Consider the following 22,311-nt stretch of genomic DNA (forward strand, 5'->3'; position numbering starts at 1 on the left):
TCCTTTCATCAGCACATTCCTGATGACCTTGATGAATGCTGCATCCTCTGGTGGGTCTTCTGGCTTCACATTATATGTCCACTTCAGCATTTTCACTCCTCAGCCTTTTAATTCCTTACTCTACCTTTTGACAGGGAATCTCAGAAAGGGCCTTTGTTGTCTCCTGGCTTCTGAAGCCACCCTAGCCACAAATTTGCCTCATCTCCATTGGTCTTTTCCAGAATGTTAAATCTCATGTCCCAGGAAAATCTCACCCAGTGAATGAATTCTTGCTTACCCAGTCTTACCTTCCCATCCCCTTGACCTTCAGAATGCAATCCCAGCATTATCCGCCCCCCCACCCCTGCCAGTGCATGTTAGCTAATTCTTGGAGCTCCTATGGGATGTAATCTCTTTCCTTCCTTATCAGATCCAGCATATCCCTAGTCAAGTTATACTGGGATTTATCCAGCATAGTTATCAACCTGGCTGTCAGGAAAGATGAATGTGGTTCCTGAGGGCACATCAGTTGCCTGGTTGAGAAGAGGCCTCTGTCACATTTTCCTCTACAGAGAAAGTGCTGGCTCTTACTTTGGAGGGGTGGGCCACCTCTACAAGCTCTGAGGGATCAGAAGGGTCTGTTGAGCCAAAATCTTTGAGGTATTTATCTAAATACCTTTATTCTGTGTTTCAGGGCACCAGGTTTTCTCAACAGACCCACCTTGAATGAGCTCTTAAACATCTGAAGCTCTGCAGCACTATAGAATGCTGAGTTTGCTCCTCACCTGTATGTATATTTTTTATTTATTATGTCTCCTCCTCCAACTACAATGCTGGAATGTAACCTCCATCAAGGCAGAGACTTTGCTTTGTTTAATGCTCTATTTTTAGCACCTATAACAATATTTTCTGCATTTTAGGCACTCTATTTATTAAATGAGTAAATGAATGAATGTGAAGATCTACAAAGGAGGGGTAAACTCTAATAGATCCACCCTAAGTGATTTTATGCAGCCATCAGGAACACTCCCAAAATATTTTTAATAATTAGAGGTAAAGTTTATGTAATAATGTTAAGTGAAAAAAACTAGGAGAGGTACAACTACAACTATTCCAGCCATGAAAATAAGCTCCTATTGGGGAGAAAAAACTGGAAGGAAACATCCTAAATTATTCACAGTAGTGTTTGGGGAGTATATTTCGGCCCCTTAATTCTTCTGGTTGTATGTGAAGAAGCCCGAAAGAATCAGGATAGGTCATCTGATTCAGGCTCCCTGTAACCCTGACCAGCTGCCAAAAGGAAAGTTGGACAGGCTTCCTTTTACCAAGGAGTATCAAAGAGAAGTCAAGGACACCCTAACATCCATCCTACATTCACAGAGGCTATTCTGAGGGTAAAAGGTGGGTTTGGGATAGGGCAGAAACTGAGAATGATAAAAATAAATGTTTTTTTCCTTTAGCATATGTTCACTATTACTTCAAGGGTTTCAAGAAGAAGTTTGGTCCTCACTTATATCTGATATGAACTTCAAGGCAGTTCCCCAACTTCTATAATCTTTCTAGGTCTCAACTGATAACTCATTATTGAAAGAATCCTCATGAGTCCCCAGTGGCATTAGATCAATTTTCTGGTATCCCTGGTATGAGCCATAAGCAAGGACTTGTCCTGTAATAGGCTGGAAGAAGATGATAAGAAAATCAATTTATCAATCCATTAAAAACAAATACCTACTTTGGCATGGAGACTATATAAAGGAATAAAAGACACCATCCTATCTTCATAAAGCTTGCAATTTATTTGAGTAGGTAAAATGCATAGAAATAGAATGGAAAAAACTTGCAGTTACTGCCAATGAGATTTAAAGACAGTAAGGGCAAAAGTAATTCTGGGAAGGAACAGGGTTAGGGGCAGGCCTTTCCAAAGAGTTGGAATATGAGCTGGTTATAAAGGTTGAGTGAGATTTAGTAAGCAGAAAAGAATAGGCCAAGAGAGTCCAATAGGAAAGTGAAAGCCAACATAGGTAAGAAATGTAGAGTGCATCTGGGCCCAGAAACAGACTTTTTCTCAAGAACATTTGGAGTAAACCATTTTAATCAGAATTATATCAACATATTTATTTTATCTAGATAAATATTTCCTCAATTGGCAGTGTTAAACCATAAACAACATAGCATTTGCTTCCAACCCTATATTGCATTTCAACTTATTTAAATATTTTTCTTATGGATTATTTCTTTTCCTTGAACAATTTTAAATGAAGGTTAGATTCATTGATCAGCTTTTTCATATAAACTCTTTCCAGTTGTGGCTTCTGTCTTTGTGAGTTATTACTTCTCTCAAGTCTTCCTAGGTCACATTTGCAGATTTAAAAAAAATATCAGCAGGGTGCAGTGGCTCACACCTGTAATCCCAGCACTTTTGGGAGGCCACGGCAGGCAGATCACCAGAGGCTGGCATTCTGAGACCAGCCTGATCAACATGGAGAAACCCCATCTCTACTAAGAATACAAAATTGCCAGGCGTGGCAGTGGGCGCCTGTAATCCCAGCTACTTGGGAGGCTGAGACAGGAGAGAATCGCTTGAACCTGGGAGGCGGAGGTAGCGGTGAGCCAAGATCACGCCATTGCACTTCAGCCTGGGCAACAAGAAAAAAACTCCGTCTCAAAAAAAAAAAAAAATCAATAAGATTTTGTTCTTATGCTAATTTTTTGTGAATAACATATTTAAACAAGAGCCATTTTTAGCCACTGTCAATTTTTTCCTTTTGATTATAAGATCTATTTTTTCTAGAATTAACTTCCAATTGTAGTACTACAATTTCAGAATTAACCAACTAACTATACTTTATCAAATTATTTTTATCTATAATCCATTTTACACATGACATTTTTAGCCACTATTTTATTTTGAATTAAATATTTCTACCACTATTATTCATCTTGAATTATAAAAAATACTGCTAATTTGCACTTATTTCTTAGCTGAAACATGAAAGTTTTGTAGGCTGTTCCCCTCAGATATCCTATACATTCTCTATTGCCCAAATTGTAATGCAAATGTACTATACTGCAAATCTAATTCTTCTATACACTTCTGATGTCTTTTTGTATCTTCCAGAGTTAAAGGTCCATGCCACTGTCAGAGCAAAAACCTGACTGCAAGCAACAGAAACTGACTCTGGCTGGTTTAAAAGATAAGTGTTTATTAAAGGGATATGGGGATAACTCTCAGAACCTTGGAGAAGACTTGAGAGCAGACAGCAGAACGGGTCTAGCCTGGCTGCCCAAACTATCAGAGGCACCAGGCTCCAGACTAGCTCTGCTGACTCTCCTGGCCTTGGACTCTAGATGCCACCTCTAGCACCAGTGTCCCCTTTGTGCCAGGAGCCAGATTGATATGGGTTGGCTGTGTCCCCACCCAAATCTTATCTTGAATTGTAGCTGTCATAATCCCAATGTATGTGGGAGGGACCCAGTGGGAAGTAATTGAATCATGGTGGATTTTCTCGTGCTGTTCTTGTGATAGTGAGTAAGTCTCAGGAGATCTGCTGGTTTTATAAAGGGCAGTTCCCTTGCACATGCTCTCTTGCCTGCTGCCATGTAAGACATGCCTTTACTCCTCCTTCATCTTCCACCATGATTGTGAGGCCTCACCAGCCATGTGGAACTGTGATTCCATTAAATCTCTTTTTCTTTATAAATTGCCCAGTCTCAGGTATTTCTTCATAGCAGTATGAAAATGGACTAACACACAGACTATTGCAGTTGGCACCATCACCAGAGAAGACTTCCCGTGGTCTCTGATTCTTTGCATCCCTAGGTCTCAATGAGAAGCCTGGCGCAGGTGGGTGGGTGGGTCTTAGTGGTGAGGGCTGGGTCACATGCCTGCCTTCTTGCTGCAAGAGACGCTGGGGGAGCGAATGGAACACAGTTCCCACCCAGATTATAAAGGCAGAGGAATTACCCAGCACAGGAAGGGGCTTCATATCATGGCATAACAAAAAGAATGGCAAATACCCGTTAGACGATGAGAAGGTCAGAGACAAAATATCGTGCCTTATTCAGCAGAATATCAGATATGGCAGAGTGACCACAAATCCTGGACCTTAACTTGGGGGCTGTTCACCATAGAACTAACACATTCACTTCTCTGTGTTCCTTGCCAATCATCTGTGCAGGCTCTCAGGTAGTAGGCAAATTAAAAGATTAACTAAACTATCCAAGGTGGAAGTGGATACATGATCTTCTTCCACAGCAGATTTTAGCAAATGCTATAATCAAAATGTTCTTCTCTATATCTAGCAAATTTCCTGAATATTGCAACTGAATAACACACAGAATGGCTTCACTGGTGTTGCTGTTAGAGCAATTGTGGCTTTAAGATTTAAATGGACAACTGCAAAATATATATATTGGTTTTAAGTTAAGGTGTTTCTCTGAAGAGCTTTTTTATATAATAGTTCTCATTTAGGTATTTATTTTTTCACATGGTTGTTAAAAACCACACAGCTTGAATTAACATTGTATAATCATTTATATTTAATTTTAAGCATAATTTGATACAAAATGTAATCTTAAGTATTTTATACATAAAATAGATATGGCAAATAGCAATCTTTATACTAGTTAATTTCCATAATAGCACACAAGTCAGAGTGATTTTATACAACTGAAGATTACAGAATGCAAAACTTCAGGACTTAAAAGATCTTCAGTCTTATTTTCAACATGACTGAATCTACTGTTGTAAGCCTCAAAACTACAAAATATTTTACAGTAGTGATTAAAGACAATATATATCGGCTAGGCATGGTGGCTCACACCTGTAATCCAGCACTTTGGGAGGCCAAGGCGGGTGGATCCCGAGGTCAGGAGTTCTAGACCAGCCTGGCCAATATGGTGAAACCTCATCTCTACTAAAAATACAAAAATTAGCCAGGCGTGGTGGCACATGCCTGTAATCCCAGCTACTTAGGAGGCTGAGGCACAAGAATTGCTTGAACCCAGGAGGTGGAGTTTGCAGTGCCGAGATCGTGCCATTGAACTCCAGCCTGGGCAACAGAGCAAGACTTCGTCTCAAAAAAAAAAAAAAATTAAAAAAAGATAATATATATATCATTGCAGTAACAGCTTTCCAAGTGATTCCTCAAGTCACAGGTGCTGGTTTCTTCTGTATGTGTCAAATTATTTCTCATTTCCTTGGCCCCATTTGAGATTATCTGTAGTTCAGTTGACCCCCTGAGCCGATAGCCTTTTCTTCAGATCGCTGAACACACCTATTCTGTCTCTAAACATGTGGCCAAGATATTTTTATTACAGCCCAAACCGAAAGGTGGGTAAGAGCCTAAAGCACCTCAAGGGAGAAGGGAGAGCAGTGTTTCCCTTCCAGACTTCTGAGTCTTCCTAAGCTTTCCACATGCTTAGTGTTCATCTCATAATTCTACTGAAAGTCAGGCAGCTGGTATGGGGATTGCTACAACTGAAACCAAATGGCTCTCAGAACCAAGATTAGAAATCAGGAATGTTGCATTGTTTATTTGGAGTTATAGACCACCATGACATTTATCATTCTAGCAGAGTTTTCTTTCAGTAACTACTGAATGAGAGTGTTTATCTCAACTCTGTATTTCCCAAACAACGCTATTAATCAGACCCATCTCCATATCCACTGTGAGTGAGACAGGCATAGTTCAGGCCTTCAGTCTTGCCAGAAGGGCAGTAAGCCACTTGTTTTTCTTGGCAGAAATCTTTGTCTGCATGTGGTTCCTTCTCTTCTTTCCTCAGACCACAAGATTCAGATTCCTGGGAGCCTAGAGGACCCTCAGACTTTTCTTCACCTTGGCCACATTCTGTAGCAAGTACCATGTAGTTTAACCCTTCTCGGTTCTTCGTTTCCATTAAAGCAACTGGCATAAGGTCATCTGAATTCAAACAAATCACATCGCCATCTTCACCTGTGAAAAAAATATGAATGTTATTCTAGCATGTATTTAATTATTTATTTGTAATAATATACAAGCTATATCAGAATTATAGCAACACCAACTTTATACATTTGTTCAGCAAACATTTATGAGGACTACTAAGTGTTGGGAATACAAAGACAAATAAAACATGCTTCTTGTCCTTGAGGCTGCTGCAGTCTAGTAGGGAAGCAGATCATATAGATCTCCTATATATATGACATATATATATATATATATATATATATATATATTCACCTATAGAAGGTGACATGCACTTTAATAAAGGAATATTTTTAAATGTAGTAGGAGCACAGGGGTGATTAACTCTGCCTTAACAAGCGGAGCAAGTCGTGGTCTTTGTGATAGGACTTAATTGGCCCTTAGAGGGCCCTTTTTGTCTAAAGTATGTACTTTTTTATACTTCCACAGCAACTGAAATATCTACTTTTAAAGATTGATTTTTCTAGATTTAGTAATTTTGCTAAATTAATTGCTTAATGTAATATTTACTGATGACTACTACATTCCAAGCCTGTGTTCTAGTTATTGATGGATATAGCAATGAATGAAAAACATTTCTACATTCAGCCCTGACACACACCCGGGTTTGATTTATTTGTAATGAACTTCAATTGAAATATGAGGAAAATACCATAATTTCAAAAGACTAAGGGAGGTACCAGTGTACCTATTTTTCCCAATAAAAATTTAATGGATATACCTATTTATTAAGTTTAACACCTGAACTACAAAGCTTATTTTATAAGACATATGAACTACATCCCTTCTCCCCATATCATGAGTATGCATCTCCTTTTTGCAGACCCTCCAAACTGCTGAAGAACAAGATAGCCAAGCTACAGGTCCACAGGCTCTTTGGTATCATCTAATTTTCCTCTTCATTGTTCAAACATCGTTATAGCATATTTCAAAACACATGAATAGTTAGATGTGTTGTAAAATTATCTCCCTAATAGAAAGAACTTTATCAGATGCCAAGTTTGGTTAGTACCTGGGTGTTGAACACCTGTGGAAGGTATTCAACACCTGTGGAAGGTATTCAACTGTTATGATTATTGCCAATATGCACTAATAGCCATTAAGATGCCCATAAGAATAACTTGGTATATGTAATAATAGCAATGGAAAATATTTTTAAATGTTAGGAAAAAATAAGATATTTAACTTTAAGTAGTACAGTAATCCAATAATTGGGGAAATTAGGATGCTCTTAATAGGCTTAAAGAAATCAGGCTAAAGGAAAGTTTAGAATTTCAACAAAAACTTAAATCTACAATATAGTCTACCCACTCATATCAGCTATTTCATTGTCATACATTTAATCCATGAATGAGCACATTGGAAAACTTCCTACTAAAACATGATTTTAATTTTTTAAACTTTTTTGCTTATTGAATTTTCTGAAAAATAATATTTTATATGAGGCAAATAAATTCTTTTTGCAAATTCTGTTGTTATGTGTCAAAGAAAAATCATTAGCTAACTACTTTATTGGTTTATAGTACTTGTAGCAATATTTAGTAACTTGACCCTGGCAAGCTTTCAGCAATTAGTACATCTTCTTGTTGCAAAAAGAGCTTACAAGAGACTGCGATAGTAGAGATAGGTTGTCTTATTTGTTTGCTTTTGTTTAAAAATTATTTAATAAGTAGTCTATGGGTCAGATCTTAAGGCAGATATCCTCAACAAAGATAGCATGCACTGGGCAACCTCTTTAAGAGAGAAATATTAAAATAAAGACTTCCAAGTAAGACGGGGTATTTACAGACTAGACATATGCCGGCTGACTGGCTATGTTTAGAACAGCAGAGGAGCATTTAGATTTGTTTCCTGTAGAACTCTCTGGGACTGATGAGGTGATGTTTACACAAATGTTTGGATGAAGTCACTGGGATATTTTTACTAGATGCCCAGATATGTTACTAATCTTCTCTCTCTATCCCCTTTCTACCCCATTAGGTCAGTAGGACCACAGGATAGGCATGGTATTATTGCTCCCTGTTTTTCTAAGCACCCCCACTTCTTTGCTTTAAAAAGTCCTTTCAATAGCTTTTCTTATCTACGTACATATCTCCAACAACAACAATGAAGACAGTCATTTTATTGCTTTGCTAAATATGCCCACCAGTCTGCAAAGCAGTAAGCTATTATTAAACACATTATTTTTTATTGAAAAAATAATTCAGTTTAGGTTTGCCTTGAAGGGTCTGTTGCACTATTTCTATCCTTTGCAGATATGCAAACTCCGCCTTTAATTCAGTTTTTTCTCTCTTCCCTGCCTCTCTTGCTCAGTCACAAACTCAATTATCAATTTAGTGATTTCCACATCTCTTTTCATTCCTTATCTTCAGGATTTACATTCATTGTAAATAACAGAACAGCAATTTCTCTTTTCCTAAAATTTTATTTCTGTCATGGCCCAGAAATGCTTGTTTCTTTCTAAATTGTAATAGTTTGATGATATTCCCTGTTAAATTCTTCCTGCATCATTACTTTGAATATTTGTCTGCTTCTCTATTGTTGGGAATATTATTTAGAATTTTAATTCTTTCTGCCAACAACTTGGTACCTAAATAGATTTGGTATAACCAGAAAAAAATGGTGTATATTTTCTAGCAGGTCATAAGTAATCATTGCTTTCATTATACCTAGCTGTGCAGTACACTATTGGTAACATAACTGGGGATATTGTGTGGGCCATTTCCCTACTACGGCCAGGGATTTGTGAAGGCTGAGAGGAAAGGCTCAACAATGGAGACAAACTCTAGCCCTATTTCAGCAGTATGATTATGAGCAAGTCACTAAACCTCAGTTTTCTCATCTGTAAAATGGTGATATAGTAATATCCGCTTCATAAGGCTGTTATAAAGATTTAATGAGTTAACCTACATAGCACAGTGAGTGGCACATGGAAAAGTACTAAAATAAAATTAGCTACTATTCTAATTAAAAGCCTTTCACAGAGGTATTTTACTCTTTATATTGAGTGTGAGCATTGTTTCTTACCTATCTCTGCCTCATAGATGAACTATGCAATGCAAAATGGTGAAAAGATTTTCTCAAGGGTCTGTGGAGACTTCAAGTAGAACCTAAGGTGAAGCTAAGCTCTCAGGCCTGCTAACACCTATTATGGCAACCTCTGTGACATTTTTTTTCTTTTCATTTCTTTTTTTTTTGAGATGGAGTCTCGCTCTGTCGCCCAGGCTGGAGTGCAGTTGCGCGATCTCGGCTCACTGCAAGCTCTGCCTCCCAGGTTCACGCCATTCTCCTACCTCAGCCTCTCTAGTAGTTGGGAATACAGGCGCCCACCACCATGCCCATCTAATTTTTTCTATTTTTTAGTAGAGACGCGGTTTCACCATGTTAGCCAGGATGGTCTCGATCTTCTGACCTCATGATCTGCCCGCCTTGGCCTCCCAAAGTGCTGGGATTACAGGTATGAGCCACAGCGCCTGGCCCTCTGTGACTTTTATAATGTATCTTTGCACATTAGAAGGAAAGCATTACATGAGCAAAGAGTTGAATTTTAGAATACAAGTCAACTGCAAAATCTGTGCAACCCTCTGGATTGCTTTACCTCTCTGCAGCATTTGTTCACTCTTTCCTTTCTAAGCCTCTCTCCTCTGGATTTCCATAACAACACTCCCTATGGCTTTCCTCTTCCCTTTCTGGCTGCTCCTCCCCATGTCCACCATCTTTGTAAGCCCCTCCTATACCGGCTGCTCTCTGGGTTCCACCCACTTGTCACTCTCTTCTTATTTCATACACTCTACTTTAATGACCTAGTCTGCACCCTGGACTTCAACCATCTATATTTACAGGACAGACCTTTCAACTGAGTATGAACCCATATCTTGACTGTGTCCTGGACTTCTCCGCTTAGATATGCCAAGCCAACTCAAACCAAACATATGCAAAACTGTTCCTCTTCCTATGTTCCTCATCTCCAGGAATAGCGTTGATTTTTACCAACTTTCTCCTTTCTCTTTTTTACCCACTTAGTTGCCAAGTCCGATAGCATCTACCTCTATGGTAACTCCGGACTCTTTTTTGTTCTCTCTACACCTGTTACCATTCATTAATTCAGCTTTCGTTACTTTTCATTCCTTACTTTTGATTAGTGTGACCAATAACCCTCCAATTTTATCACTTGCCACATTCTCATGTATAATAAACAAAGTGCAGTTCTATGAATACCTCATTCTCTATTATTCCCTGCCTTTCTACATGCTGCTTCTTCTATCCTGAAATACATAGGATACCTCAGCTTCTTTTTTTCATACCTAAGCTTCTAAGTAGGTCTCAGCTTAGATGTAACCTCCTCCCGATGGTTTTTCTTGACTCTCCCTCTGCCATAGTGTAGACTTGGCATCCTTCCTCTGGACTCCCACAGAACATGGATTTCTTCTCAATAACAACATAGAATACTCATTTCCTGGATTCTGGCAGAAGATGTAATACAAAATCATCTTCTCACCAAATCCTTAAAAATAAGCTTATTTGTAAGAAAAAAATGCTGGAGAACCTACTACAGAATCTACAGCCCATGAATTCCTTTAGATTACCTAAATTTAGTATCTGAATCCAGATAGTATATATACAAACATACATAAATGAGCGTTTCTGTAAATGGCTATATATGCACATACAATATCTGCAAATATACAACCAAATTGTTAGCTCTGGCTAGTACTGGGGAGTGAGATAAGGATTAATTAGGAAACTTTTACTTTTTAGACTGCTTAAGTAATTTTATATTTTTTATAATAAACATAAATTACTTTTACAATAAAGATCTTTAAAATGTAGATACAATTATAAAATAATACAGCAAGAACAGTTACTGAGATTACTGGAAAAGTTACAAGAAAAATAGAAAGGAATCAGAAGTCATTTTTATGGTTGTAAAATAACATAAAAATTATTTTTAAACTTTTAAGAATGTCATGATTGTGTTAATTAATAAAGTCTATAAAATTATAGTCACAAAGAATTTGAGCCTTATCTGTCAAAAAATTTGAGCCTTATTTGTTGCTTTCAATGATAAGAGCACGCTAATATCCCTGATGAACACAGATGCAAAAATTCTCAACAAAATACTGGCAAGCCAAACCCAAGAGCACATGAAAAAGATAGCACACTATGATCAAGTAAGATTTATCCCAGGTATGCAAGGATAGTTCAACAAATGTGTATATGTTGAAGACACATGATACATTACATCAACAGACTGAAAGACAAAAACCATATGATCATATCAGCAGAGGCAGAAAAGGCATTTGATAAGATTTAGCATTCTTTCATAATAAAAGCTCTCAAAAAATTAGGCATGGAAGGAACATATCTCAAAATAATAGAGGTTATATATGACAAATCCATAGCCAACATTGTACTAAATGGAGGAAAGTTGAAAACATTTTCTCTAATAACTAGAACAAGACAAGGATGGCCACTTCCACCACTCTTATTCAACATAGTACCGTAAGTCCTAGCCAGAGCAACCAGGCAGGGGAAAGAAAATAAAAAGGCATCTCATAAAAGGCATTCACAGATGATATTATCTTATATCTAGAAAAACCTAAAGATTCCACAAAATGTGTCTTCAACATATACACATATGTTGAACTATCCTTGCATCCCAGGGATAAATCTTACTTGATCATAGTATACTATCTTTTTCATGTGTTCTTGGATTTGGCTTGCCAGTATTTTGTTGAGAACTTTTGCATCTGTGTTCATCAGGGATATTAGCATGCTCTTATCATTGAAACTCTGAAATTTGATAAATAAATTCAGTAAAGTTTCAGGATACAAAATTAATGTACAAAAATTCAGTGCATTTCTATATACCAAAAATAATCTAGCTGATAATTAAATCAAGAAGGCAATGCCATTTACAAGAGCCACATAAAGAATGAAACACCTAGGAATATATTAACCAAGGAGATGAAAATTCTCTACAAGGGAAACTACAAAACACTGATGAAAGAAATTGTAGGAGGCACAAACAAATGGAAAAATATTCCATGCTCAAGGATTGGAAGAATCAATATTGTTAAAATGGCCATACTGCCCAAAGTTGTCTACAAATTCAATGCAATCCCTATCAAAATACCAATGACATTCTTCACAGAAATAGAAAAAAATCCGAAAATTTATATAGAACCACAAAAGACTTGGAATAGCCAAAGCTATCCTAAGCAAAAGGAACAAAACTCAAAGAATCACATTACTGGATTCAAATTATACTACAGACCTATAGTAACCAAAACAGCATAGTACTGGCATAAAAACTCACACATAGATCAAAGGTACATATACAGAATGGAATACATAAAAAAGAACAGAATAAAGAACACAGAAATAAATTCACACACCTACAGTGAATTCATGTTTTACAAAGATGCCAAGAACATCTACTGGGGAAAAGACAGTCTCTTCAATAAATGCTGCTGTGAAAACTGGATATCCATATGTAGAAGAATAAAACTAGACCCCTATCTCTCTACATATACAAAAATCAAATAAAAATGGATTGAAGATTTAAATCTAAGACTTCAAACCATGAAACTACTACAAGAAAATACTGGGGAAAATCTCCAGGACATTGGTTGGGGCAAAAATTTCTTGAGCAACACCCCACAAGCACAGGCAGTCAAAGCAAAAATGGACAAATGGGATCACATCAAATTTAAAAAGCTTCTTCACAGCAAAGGAAACAATCAACAAAGTGAAGGGACAATCCACAGAATGGAAGAAAATATTTGCAAACTACCCATCTGACAAGGGGTTAATAACCAGAATACATAGGGAGCTCAAATAACTCGATAGGAAAAAAGCTAATAGTCTGATCAAAAAATGGGCAAAAGATTTGAATAGACATTTCTAATAAAAAGAAATACAAATGGCAAACAGACATGTGAAAAAGTGCTCAACATATTGATCATCACAGAAATGCAAACCAAAACTACATTGAGATATCATCTCAGTCAAGTTAAAATGGCTTACATTGAAAAGACAGGCAAGACAAATGCTAGCAAGGATGTGGAGAAAGAGACTCCTCATACACTGTTGGTGGGAATGTAAATTAGTACAACCACTAAGAAGAACAGTTTGGAGGTTCCTCAAACAACTGAAAATAGATCTGCCATTTGATTCAGCAATCCCACTGCTGTACATATGCCCAAAAGAAAGGAAATCAGTACATCAAAGAGATATCTGCACTCCTATGTTTATTGCAGTACTGTTTACAATAGCTAAGATTTGGAAGCAACCTAAGTGTCCATCTGTAGATAAATGGATAGGCCAGGCTCAGTTGCTCACGCCTGTAATCCCAGCACTTTGGGAGGCAGAGGTAGGTGGATCACTTGAGGTCAGGAATTCTAGACCAGCCTGGCCAACATGGTGAAACCCAGTCTCTACTAAAAAAAATACAAAAATTAGCCAGGCGTGGTGGCACGTGCCTGTAGTCCCAGCTACTCGGAATGCCGAGGCATAAGAATCGCTTGAAACTGAAAGGGGGAGGTTGCAGTGAGCCGAGATCATGCCATTGCTTTCCGGTCTGAGGGACAGAGTGAGACTGTCTCAAAAAAAAAAAAAAATAGACAAATGGATAAAGAAAATGTGGTATATGCATATAGTACAGTGGAGTACTATTCAGCTATAAAAAGAATGAGATCCTGTCATTTCCAAGAATATGTATGGAACTGGAGATCATTATGTTAAGTGAAATAAGCCAGGCACAGAAAGATAAATATCTCATGTTCTCATTTATTTGTGAAATATAAAAATCAAAACGATTGAACCCATGGAGACAGAGAGTAGAAGGATGGTTACCAGAAACTGGGAAGGGTAGTAAGGGACAGGTGGGGGAGTTGGGGATGGTTATTGGGTACAAAAAAGAGAAAGAATGAATAAGACTAAATATTTGATAGCACAATAGGGTAACTATAGTCAATAATAATTTAATTGTACATTTTAAAATAACTATAAGTAAAAAATTGGTTTGTAACACAAAGGATAAATGCTTGAGGGGTGGATACTCCATTCTCCATGATGTGATTATTACACATTACATGCCTGTATCAAAACATCTCATGTACCCTGTAAATATAGACATCTACTATGTGCCCACAAAAATTAAAAATAAATTTAAAAAATAATACTACAAGGCTATAGTAATCAAACAGTATGGTACTGGTATAAAAATAAACATACAGTTTAATGGAACAGAATCCAGAATCCAGAAATAAAGCCACATATTTATAGCCAACTGATCTTTTGCAAAGTCAACAAGAACACATACTGGGGAGAAAAACACCCCTTTCAATAAATGGTGCTGGGGAAATTGGATATATGCAGAAGAATGAAACTGGACCCTTACCCTCACCATATACAAAAATTAACTCAAAGATGGATTAAAGACTTACATGTAATAAATGAAACTGTGAAAATACTAGAAGAAAGCCTAAGGAAAACTCTTCTGGATATTGGTCTAGGCAAATAATTCATGACTTAGACACTGAAAGCACAGGCAACATGAACAAAAATAGACAAATGTGACTTAATTAAGCTAAAAAGCTTGTGCAGAAAAAGAAATAATCAGTGGAATAAACAGACAATCTGCAGAATGGGAGAAAATATTTGCAAAGTATTCACTCAACAGGGGTCTAATATCCAGAATATACAAGGAATTCAAACACTCAACAACAACAAACAAGCAAATAATCCCATTAAAAAGTGAGCAAAGGATGTGAATAGATGTTTTATCAAAAGAAGACATACAACTGACCAACAGGTATATGGAAAAATGCCCAAAATCCCCAATCATCGGCAAAATGCAAATTAAAATAATAATAAGATATCATCCTCCCCGAGTCAGAATGGCCATTACTAAAAAGTCAAAAATAATAGATGTTGGCGAGGATGCAGACAAAGAGGAACAGTTACATGCTGTTGGTGGGAATGTAAATTAATACAACTTTTACGGAAAACAGTATGGAGATTTCTCAAAAGGCTAAAAACATGATCTAGCAATCAATCCAGCAATTCCATTACTAGGTATCTATCCAAAGGAAAAGAAATCATTATATCAAAAACATACTTACACTCATATGTTTATCACAGTACTACTCATAATAGCAAAGGTATGGGATCAACCTAGTGTCTATCTATGGATGACTGGATAATGAAAATGTGTTATAGACAATGAAATACTATTCAGCCACTAAAAAGGAATGAAATCATGTATTTTGTAGCAACATGGATGAAACTGGAGGCAATTATCTTAAATGAAACAAGACAAACACAGAAAGAAATATCACATGTTCTCACTCATCAGTAGGATTGAAACAATGTGTACACATAGACGTAGAGTATGAAATGATAGACAATGAAAACTTGAAAGGGTAAGGGTGTGGGAGAGTGAATAAGAAATTACTTAATGGGTACAAGGTACAATATTCAGGTGATAGATACCCTAAAAGCCCTGACTTCATTACTAAACAATCTTGTACTCCATAAATTTATTTTAAAAAAAAGAGGAGTGATATAGTTAAGAAAATGTGCTTTCAGTGCCAAGCAAGCAAAACCATGTTTTGCCTGTCTTTCAGATATGTCTATATTCAATTCAACCCAGTTACTGATGTTTTTCTATCTTAGGAACAAAAGATTTAATTTTACATATTGGCAAACCGCTCTGCATGATTGTTCCTCTAAAGTTTCCATATGTGAAGTTATGACAAATAAGAACCAGGCCATGCTGGAGCAGATTAAAATGGCTTGAGCAAAACATTATTATTAAATAGTGAACTGGTGACACCAATATTTCCTATGGATATAGATGTAGTCTTATGACAAGGACAACTTTCAATATCACCAGTTAAAGCTAGTTTACTACTAAACTTGGCAAACAAAATTAAAGAAACTGATTCTAGCTTCCAAGAGAAAGAAATACTCTCACCTCTTGTTTTTCTTTAAAGCAGACAAATGGAAGACATTAAATACAGGTGCTTACACTATGCCTTGCCCCCAGATCAGTAAGTGTTGAAATAATTTTTTTAATTATCAAAATTTTATTCAGAGAAATGTCTCATTAAGTAAATGCTTAGAAAATGACAAGGCCTTAATAGTACCTAGAATGGCTTAAGGGTATGTTTGCCTAATCCTATGTGATCTTCACATAGGCAAGTATATATGTAGAGCCCCCCAAAAGGATGGAGTTGCTGTGCCAGTTATAATTCCCAAGTGTTCTGCCATTGGCATTCTTAGAATCAGCTCTGTCCAGGATGATAGTGAGTAGAAACAATGTGAGACTATTAACAAGGTTTACTCTAATGAGGGTTATGACGCATGGCCAAGGCATGTGCAGCCCTTTCCAATCTGTCGCTTAGCAGTTTGTGTTGAAGAAGTTACATGATCAGAGTTTTATGCTCATATAATGGATCCAAAGTCACCCAAAATATGTAGTAAGACGCATAGACAAGTAGATGTCTGTCCATGGGCTTCTTGTTTTTATCTGCTATTAGTCAAGTGCATCACTCAAGGTGAAGGTCTCATGTGAGGGTGATCTCACTTCAACATCTGCCACCCACTGATCACCAGGGTTGATTCAGCTGATGTCTGGCTACGCGGGTGTCCCCTTTCTCCACTGTTCCACGTGTAGCCCTCCTCAAGTTGAAAACTTGGTTGAAGAGGATGACCTTCCCTGATAGGAAAGGACCATTCTTTAATAAAGGTGTGCAAGTAGCTCTGTAAGCTCTCAAGGTAAAGGTGTCTCCTGCACTGCCAGTCTTATAGTCAATCACTGCAAATAGCAAGAAGCCTAATTTCTGCGAGATTCTAAGTTGCGATCCATCTTGCCAGTTTCGTTTGTAAGCAAGGACGTCTGCATTTAAATAAACAAAGCGCCTTGCAAACTTTTAATAACAAGAAGTTCTAGATAAGCTGAAGGAGAAATATTTTAAATTCATTTTTCTGCAGCCAATTAGGCATACATAACAGTAAATGTGACTTTAGAAATGAATTAAGTGACTACTGTATTTTAAGTCTCTTTACATTTAAGTAAAAGGCTTAGTCTGTCCATTATAGTAGAATGGTTCCAGAATATTATTATCTTTTTTTTTTTTTTTTTTTTTTTTGAGACGGAGTCTCACCCTGTCGCCCAGGCTGGAGTGCAGTGGCACGATCTCGGCTCACTGCAAGCTCCACCTCCCGGGTTCATGCCATTCTCCTGCCTCAGCCTCCCGAGTAGCTGGAACTACAGGCGCCCACCACCAGGACAGGCTTTTTTTTTTTTTTTTTGTATTTTTTTTTTGTATTTTTAGTAGAGATGGGGCTTCACTGTGTTAGCCAGGATGCTCTCGATCTCCTGACCTCATGATCCGCCCGCCTCGGCCTCCCAAACTGCTGGGATTACAGGCGTGAGCCACCGCGCCCGGCACAGAATATTATTAACTTAATCACCAAATACTAAAGTCATAGAATCAGACTAGATCTTAGCAAGACCTGATCCACTACAATAATCATAGCAAAATTACTCATCAGAAGCAAAGGATTAGATATATACATAGCAACATGGACAGACCTTAAAAATACAGTGCTTAATGAAAACAGAAAGAAAAAATGCATTCATTCATTAAAAAAATACACATTTTGCAGGAAAACATACAAATGAAAAGATACACACTAAAGACGTTACAATAGTTGCCTGACAGGGAGGGAGGAAGTTGAAGAGGAGAGGAATATGGGGATAAAATGGCTAAACAAACAAACAAGACAGGAGCCCTGCATAGGCCAATGATGATAATGTACCGTAAGCAAAGAGTCTATAATTAACTCTGTACTTGAGGTCCAAACTGGTGTGTGGGGGGAGAAGAGAAGGAGAACAGACCTTATGAAAATGTAGTCTAACATGTTAATTCTCCTCCTTACTGTCATAGATTATAAATCCAGGGGCCATAGCACTATCCTTTATTTTTTCAATTTAGTGCATAATACAAATAATTTTCAAAGAGGAATGCAATAAACACTTAATTATGATGACAAAGGTGCCAGTATATTATTCTTTTTGCCTACCCCAAAATGCTTTCTGTGTACATTCCATTTTAACTTTGTTCAGTTCACAGTGCAGAGAAAACTAGAAAATTCTGAAGAATCAAACTTACCTTCAAAGCTTTCATTTATGACTCCACTGTTGTTTGCTTCATCTCTGCACTGATAAATGCTATTTAAGAAAAAATTTCTGAATAACTGAAGTTGGTCCTGAATTCTATGAAAAGTAGGTCTTTGGTCAGGTTCTTGAGCCCAGCACTGGGTCATTAAATTCCACCTAAATATATGGGGAAAGATGGGAAAGTAAATAGCAATTGGATATAATTACTGATAACCCAGGTAGGGTCATTTTAGAAAGGAAAGAATCTGAGTTATTGCCAGTTTTCCTTAATTAATATAAGTGAATCAAAACAAAGGCTTTGATTTCTTATTTAAGAGTGGCTTGTAACATTACTACGTTTATTAGATAACACCTTTCTTTTGAAAAGCTGACATTATTTTAACAGTTATTATTCCAAATAAATAGATGGATAAGTAGATGGTGGGAAAATATCTACTCAACACTCAACTACTCAAGGTGAAGGTCTCCTGTGAGGGTGATCTGGCTTCAACATCTACCACCCATTGATCACCAGGGTTGATTCAGCTGATGTCTGGCTATACAGGTGTCCCTTTCCTCCAGTGTTCCATGTGTAACCCTCCTGAAGTTGAAAACTTGGTTGGAGAGGATGACCTTCCCTGATAGAAGAGGACCATTCTTTAATCAAGGGTGTTCAAGTAGCTCTCTAAGCTCTCAAGGTAAAGGTCTCACCTGCACTGTCAGTCTTATAGTCAATCATAATGTATCAACACATAAAGGAACTAATAGCTATAAAAATTGTTGAAGAGGCTGACATTTAAAAGATTTACTCCATTCCACACAGATATTTAGTGACAGAACTAGAAGCAGCAATCAGATTTGATGCCAGTGTTTTACTGTTCATTATAGTCAGGTTGAGTTCCCTAGACATTCGCAGCTGGTTGATTAAACATTATCTTTTCCTTAATGGTTGTCCAAGAAATATCTGTGCAGCACTCTTAAGTAGTATTCATTCATTCACTCAGCAAAGATGTTGGACACTTGTTTTATACCAGCAGTATATCAGGAGCTAGGGACATGGCCATGTGACTCTTGTCCTCATAGATGATATGTATAGCAATTATAAGAGAAAGGCAAAATTCATCACACCTCAACTCATATAAGCAGAAAAATTGTAAGTATTTTATATTGTTTATAATTAACTAGGTCTTTTTCAGAGTCCCTACCTAGCATAAGAAAAGAAACTTCATTTAGTACAATGTTGTTTATAACTTAGTCCCACTATTTTAAACAATCTTTTTAAGTAATATTCAGTCTTTTCTGGATAATAACCCAACCTCTCTTATTTTCAGGCCATCCCTCTGCCTTCCTTTCTAAGGTAGTGTCAGGATATATGTTGAGTACGAGGCTTATGTGACTTCTAGAGGCATGGTGAAGAATCCTTTGAACCCCACTGTGCCCTCCATATCTTTGATAGTCTCAGTGGCTAATCCAGAATTCAATAAGGAGTGACTTATCTGATTCAGCCTAGGCATCAGCCCCTATTGGCAATCTGTGAATTCTTTACCTATTTTTTGACGCTTCCCCACTACAGTGGTCCAACCTTGTCTATCTCTAGCTGTAGGATTCTTAGATGCTATCAAGCCCTGTAGATGCTCTCAAGGCCCAGGGAATCCATTCCTGTTTCTGCTGTAGGCCCACAGGGTGCTACTTGGCAGGATCTCTAGCTCTCAACAAAATGTTCACCCAATATAGGAAACAAAGGTAGTTTGGAAGCATAAGCTAGACCTTTCTGTCTGGACAAGTCATTCTACCTTCTTGACAATGCTGGGTCTCCCATGTCAAAGTGAGGGTCCTCCACTCAATGATCTCTTTGTAATTCTCCCAAACTAGGGGTGACTGAGCAGTTGGCTTTGGTGGTACCCATCTCTTCTAATTGAAGCCTACAGAGGAGGTTTCCAAACCCAGATATCCAGTATCTTCACCCTCCCGCCTCTATCAAGTTCTCTTCTTTCTTCACTTCCCCAGGGCTTGGAAGGAATGAGGGCTCTATTCACTGCCTTTTTTAATTTGACTATCCTTATATAAAATTGTATGTTTTTACACAGACAATTAAAATCTAGTACTTAAAACATTAACAGGGAGCTAAAGGACTTTAGATGCTCTCTATATTCCAAGCCTGGTTTTCAAGCCTACTGACTTATTATAAACAAGTACTTGCTCTCATTTTTTACTTTCTGGAGCTATATGGCAGATCAGGATCAGGGAGAGAGAACGGATAAAGAAACAGATTGGGAGGTACTTAAAATATTAGTACTACTATATGAACAAATATACAATCACAAATTATAAGTTCTTTGCAAAGTTATAAAGAAAACAAACACGAGTTCTAATAGACATGAAACAGTTTTGGAAAGTTGCTTACAGAAGGCCCCTCTGCAGAGGTGACATTTAAGCCAAAGAACTTTGTAAGAAAATAAGATACTAGTCATGGGAATAGGGTGTGGATGGGAGTCAGGGAACTACAAGTGGGGAAAGCATGTGTAAAGTCCTAAATTTGGAAAGAGCTTGGCACATTTTAGAACCTGAAAGAAAGCCAGTGTCACTGAAGTGTGGTCATTGAGGGGAAAGGATGAGATGAGATCAGAGGAGGGAAGCGAGATCATGCAGGTCTCACAGGGCAGGCAAGGAGTTGGATTTTACAACACTACAAGGGGAAGCTTTTCAAGATTTTTAAGCAGACATAATCTTTACATTTTTTAAGGATTACTCTAGCAGATATGTGGACTATAAATTATAAGGGGGCAGGTTGGAAACTATTAAAGAAGACTAGATGAGAGATAATGATGGTGTGGACTGAGGTAATGCCTGTGGAGCTAGAACAAGATTATAATCACTAGGTAACGATGGCCCAGAAATCATTAAAGGTATTGTATTTAAAATAGCTAGTATCCATTTGGGGAATTATAATGCAATCTCCATTCCATTATAATATGGCATACAAACTCCACTTCCATTTATTTCGTTTCCTAACAAGCACCTCAGGTCAGAGTTGGTACACCATATCAGAATAAATGGTATCAAGGAAAACCAATATTGGACTGTTTCAATGTATTGATCTGATGACTTCACATGTATTACAAGCAATTGACATAATGGGTATACAGTGCCAAGCTTGGCTCTATTTTTTAAAATTAGAATCATATCTGAGAAATAACCAAAAGACAACCTAATCTTTTACATAGTTCTCTATAACCTGTGCCATTTAGAAATGGGGATGATACAAAGATGTCAATGAAGGATCATTAGCGTTTGAAATGAGATATTATAATCGATGTCAGATCACAGAATTTAAAAAATAAAGTAGAGTTTTGATGATTAATCTAACAGTTGTCCTCAGAGTTGAGAGGAAAAAGTGAAGCATTTTATTTTTGAAAATAAAGCTGTGATTCAAAAATATTGCCAAGGCATAGATAGAATCTCTCAAGGTTGGTCATATTTCAGTTAGGAGGTTTTTACAGTTGTCCCTCCTTATCAGTTTTGCTTTCTATGGTTTCAGTTAGTTGAGGTTAACCATGGTCCAAAAATATTTAAAGGAAAATTCCAGAAATGAACAGTTCATAAGTTTTAAATTGTATGCCATTCTGAGTAGTGTAATGAAACATGAAACTGAGACATGAAACTATCCCTTTGTCCAGCATATCTGTGCTGTATATGCTACCTACCCATTAGTTGACTAGGTTGTCAGATCAAGAAAACATAGTGTATATAAGGTTGGGTATTGATATGATTTGGCCCTGTGTCCCCACCCAAATCTCATGTAGAATTGTATCACCAGTGTTGGAGGAGGGGCCTGGTGGGAGATGACTGAAACATGGGGGCAGATTTCCACCTTGCTGCTTTGGTGATAGAGTTCTTATGAGATCTGGTTGTTTAAAAGTGTAGCACCTCCTTGTTTCTTCCTCTTGCTCCCTCTCTTCCTCCTGTTCTGGCCATGGGAAAGACTGTGCCTGCTTCCCCTTCACCCTCTGCCATGATTGTAAGCTTCCTGAGGCCTCCTGAGCCGTGCTTCCTGTAGAGCCTGTGGAACCATGAGCCAATTAAACCTCTTTTCTTTATAAATTACCCAGGTTCTTTATAAATTACCCAGTTTCTTTATAAGTTACCAGTTCCTGATAGTAGTGTGAGAACGAACTAATACAGGTATTATTCTTG

General features: G+C 37.4%; 1 protein-coding gene across 6 annotated transcripts in view; it reads right to left on the reverse strand.

Annotated features, from left to right (window-relative positions):
- Positions 1-3,355: 3,355 nt before the first annotated feature.
- Positions 3,356-22,311, reverse strand: part of ROS1 (ROS proto-oncogene 1, receptor tyrosine kinase) — a 139,965-nt gene continuing 121,009 nt past the window's right edge. For 5 of the 6 annotated variants that reach the window (XM_016956213.4, XM_016956215.4, XM_009451893.5 and 2 more), the window contains 2 exons: positions 18,131-18,294; positions 3,356-5,933 (listed from right to left, as the gene is read on the reverse strand). In XM_016956213.4, coding sequence (XP_016811702.3) covers positions 5,623-5,933; positions 18,131-18,294 — 475 coding nt within the window. In that variant the 3' untranslated portion in view covers positions 3,356-5,622. Of the gene's footprint in view, positions 5,934-18,130; positions 18,295-22,044; positions 22,178-22,311 lie in introns of those variants that run through there. The other variant, XM_054686207.2, reaches the window with a different exon arrangement.

This window comes from Pan troglodytes, chromosome 5 (assembly GCF_028858775.2).
Source record: "Pan troglodytes isolate AG18354 chromosome 5, NHGRI_mPanTro3-v2.0_pri, whole genome shotgun sequence".
Taxonomy (NCBI): domain Eukaryota; kingdom Metazoa; phylum Chordata; class Mammalia; order Primates; family Hominidae; genus Pan; species Pan troglodytes.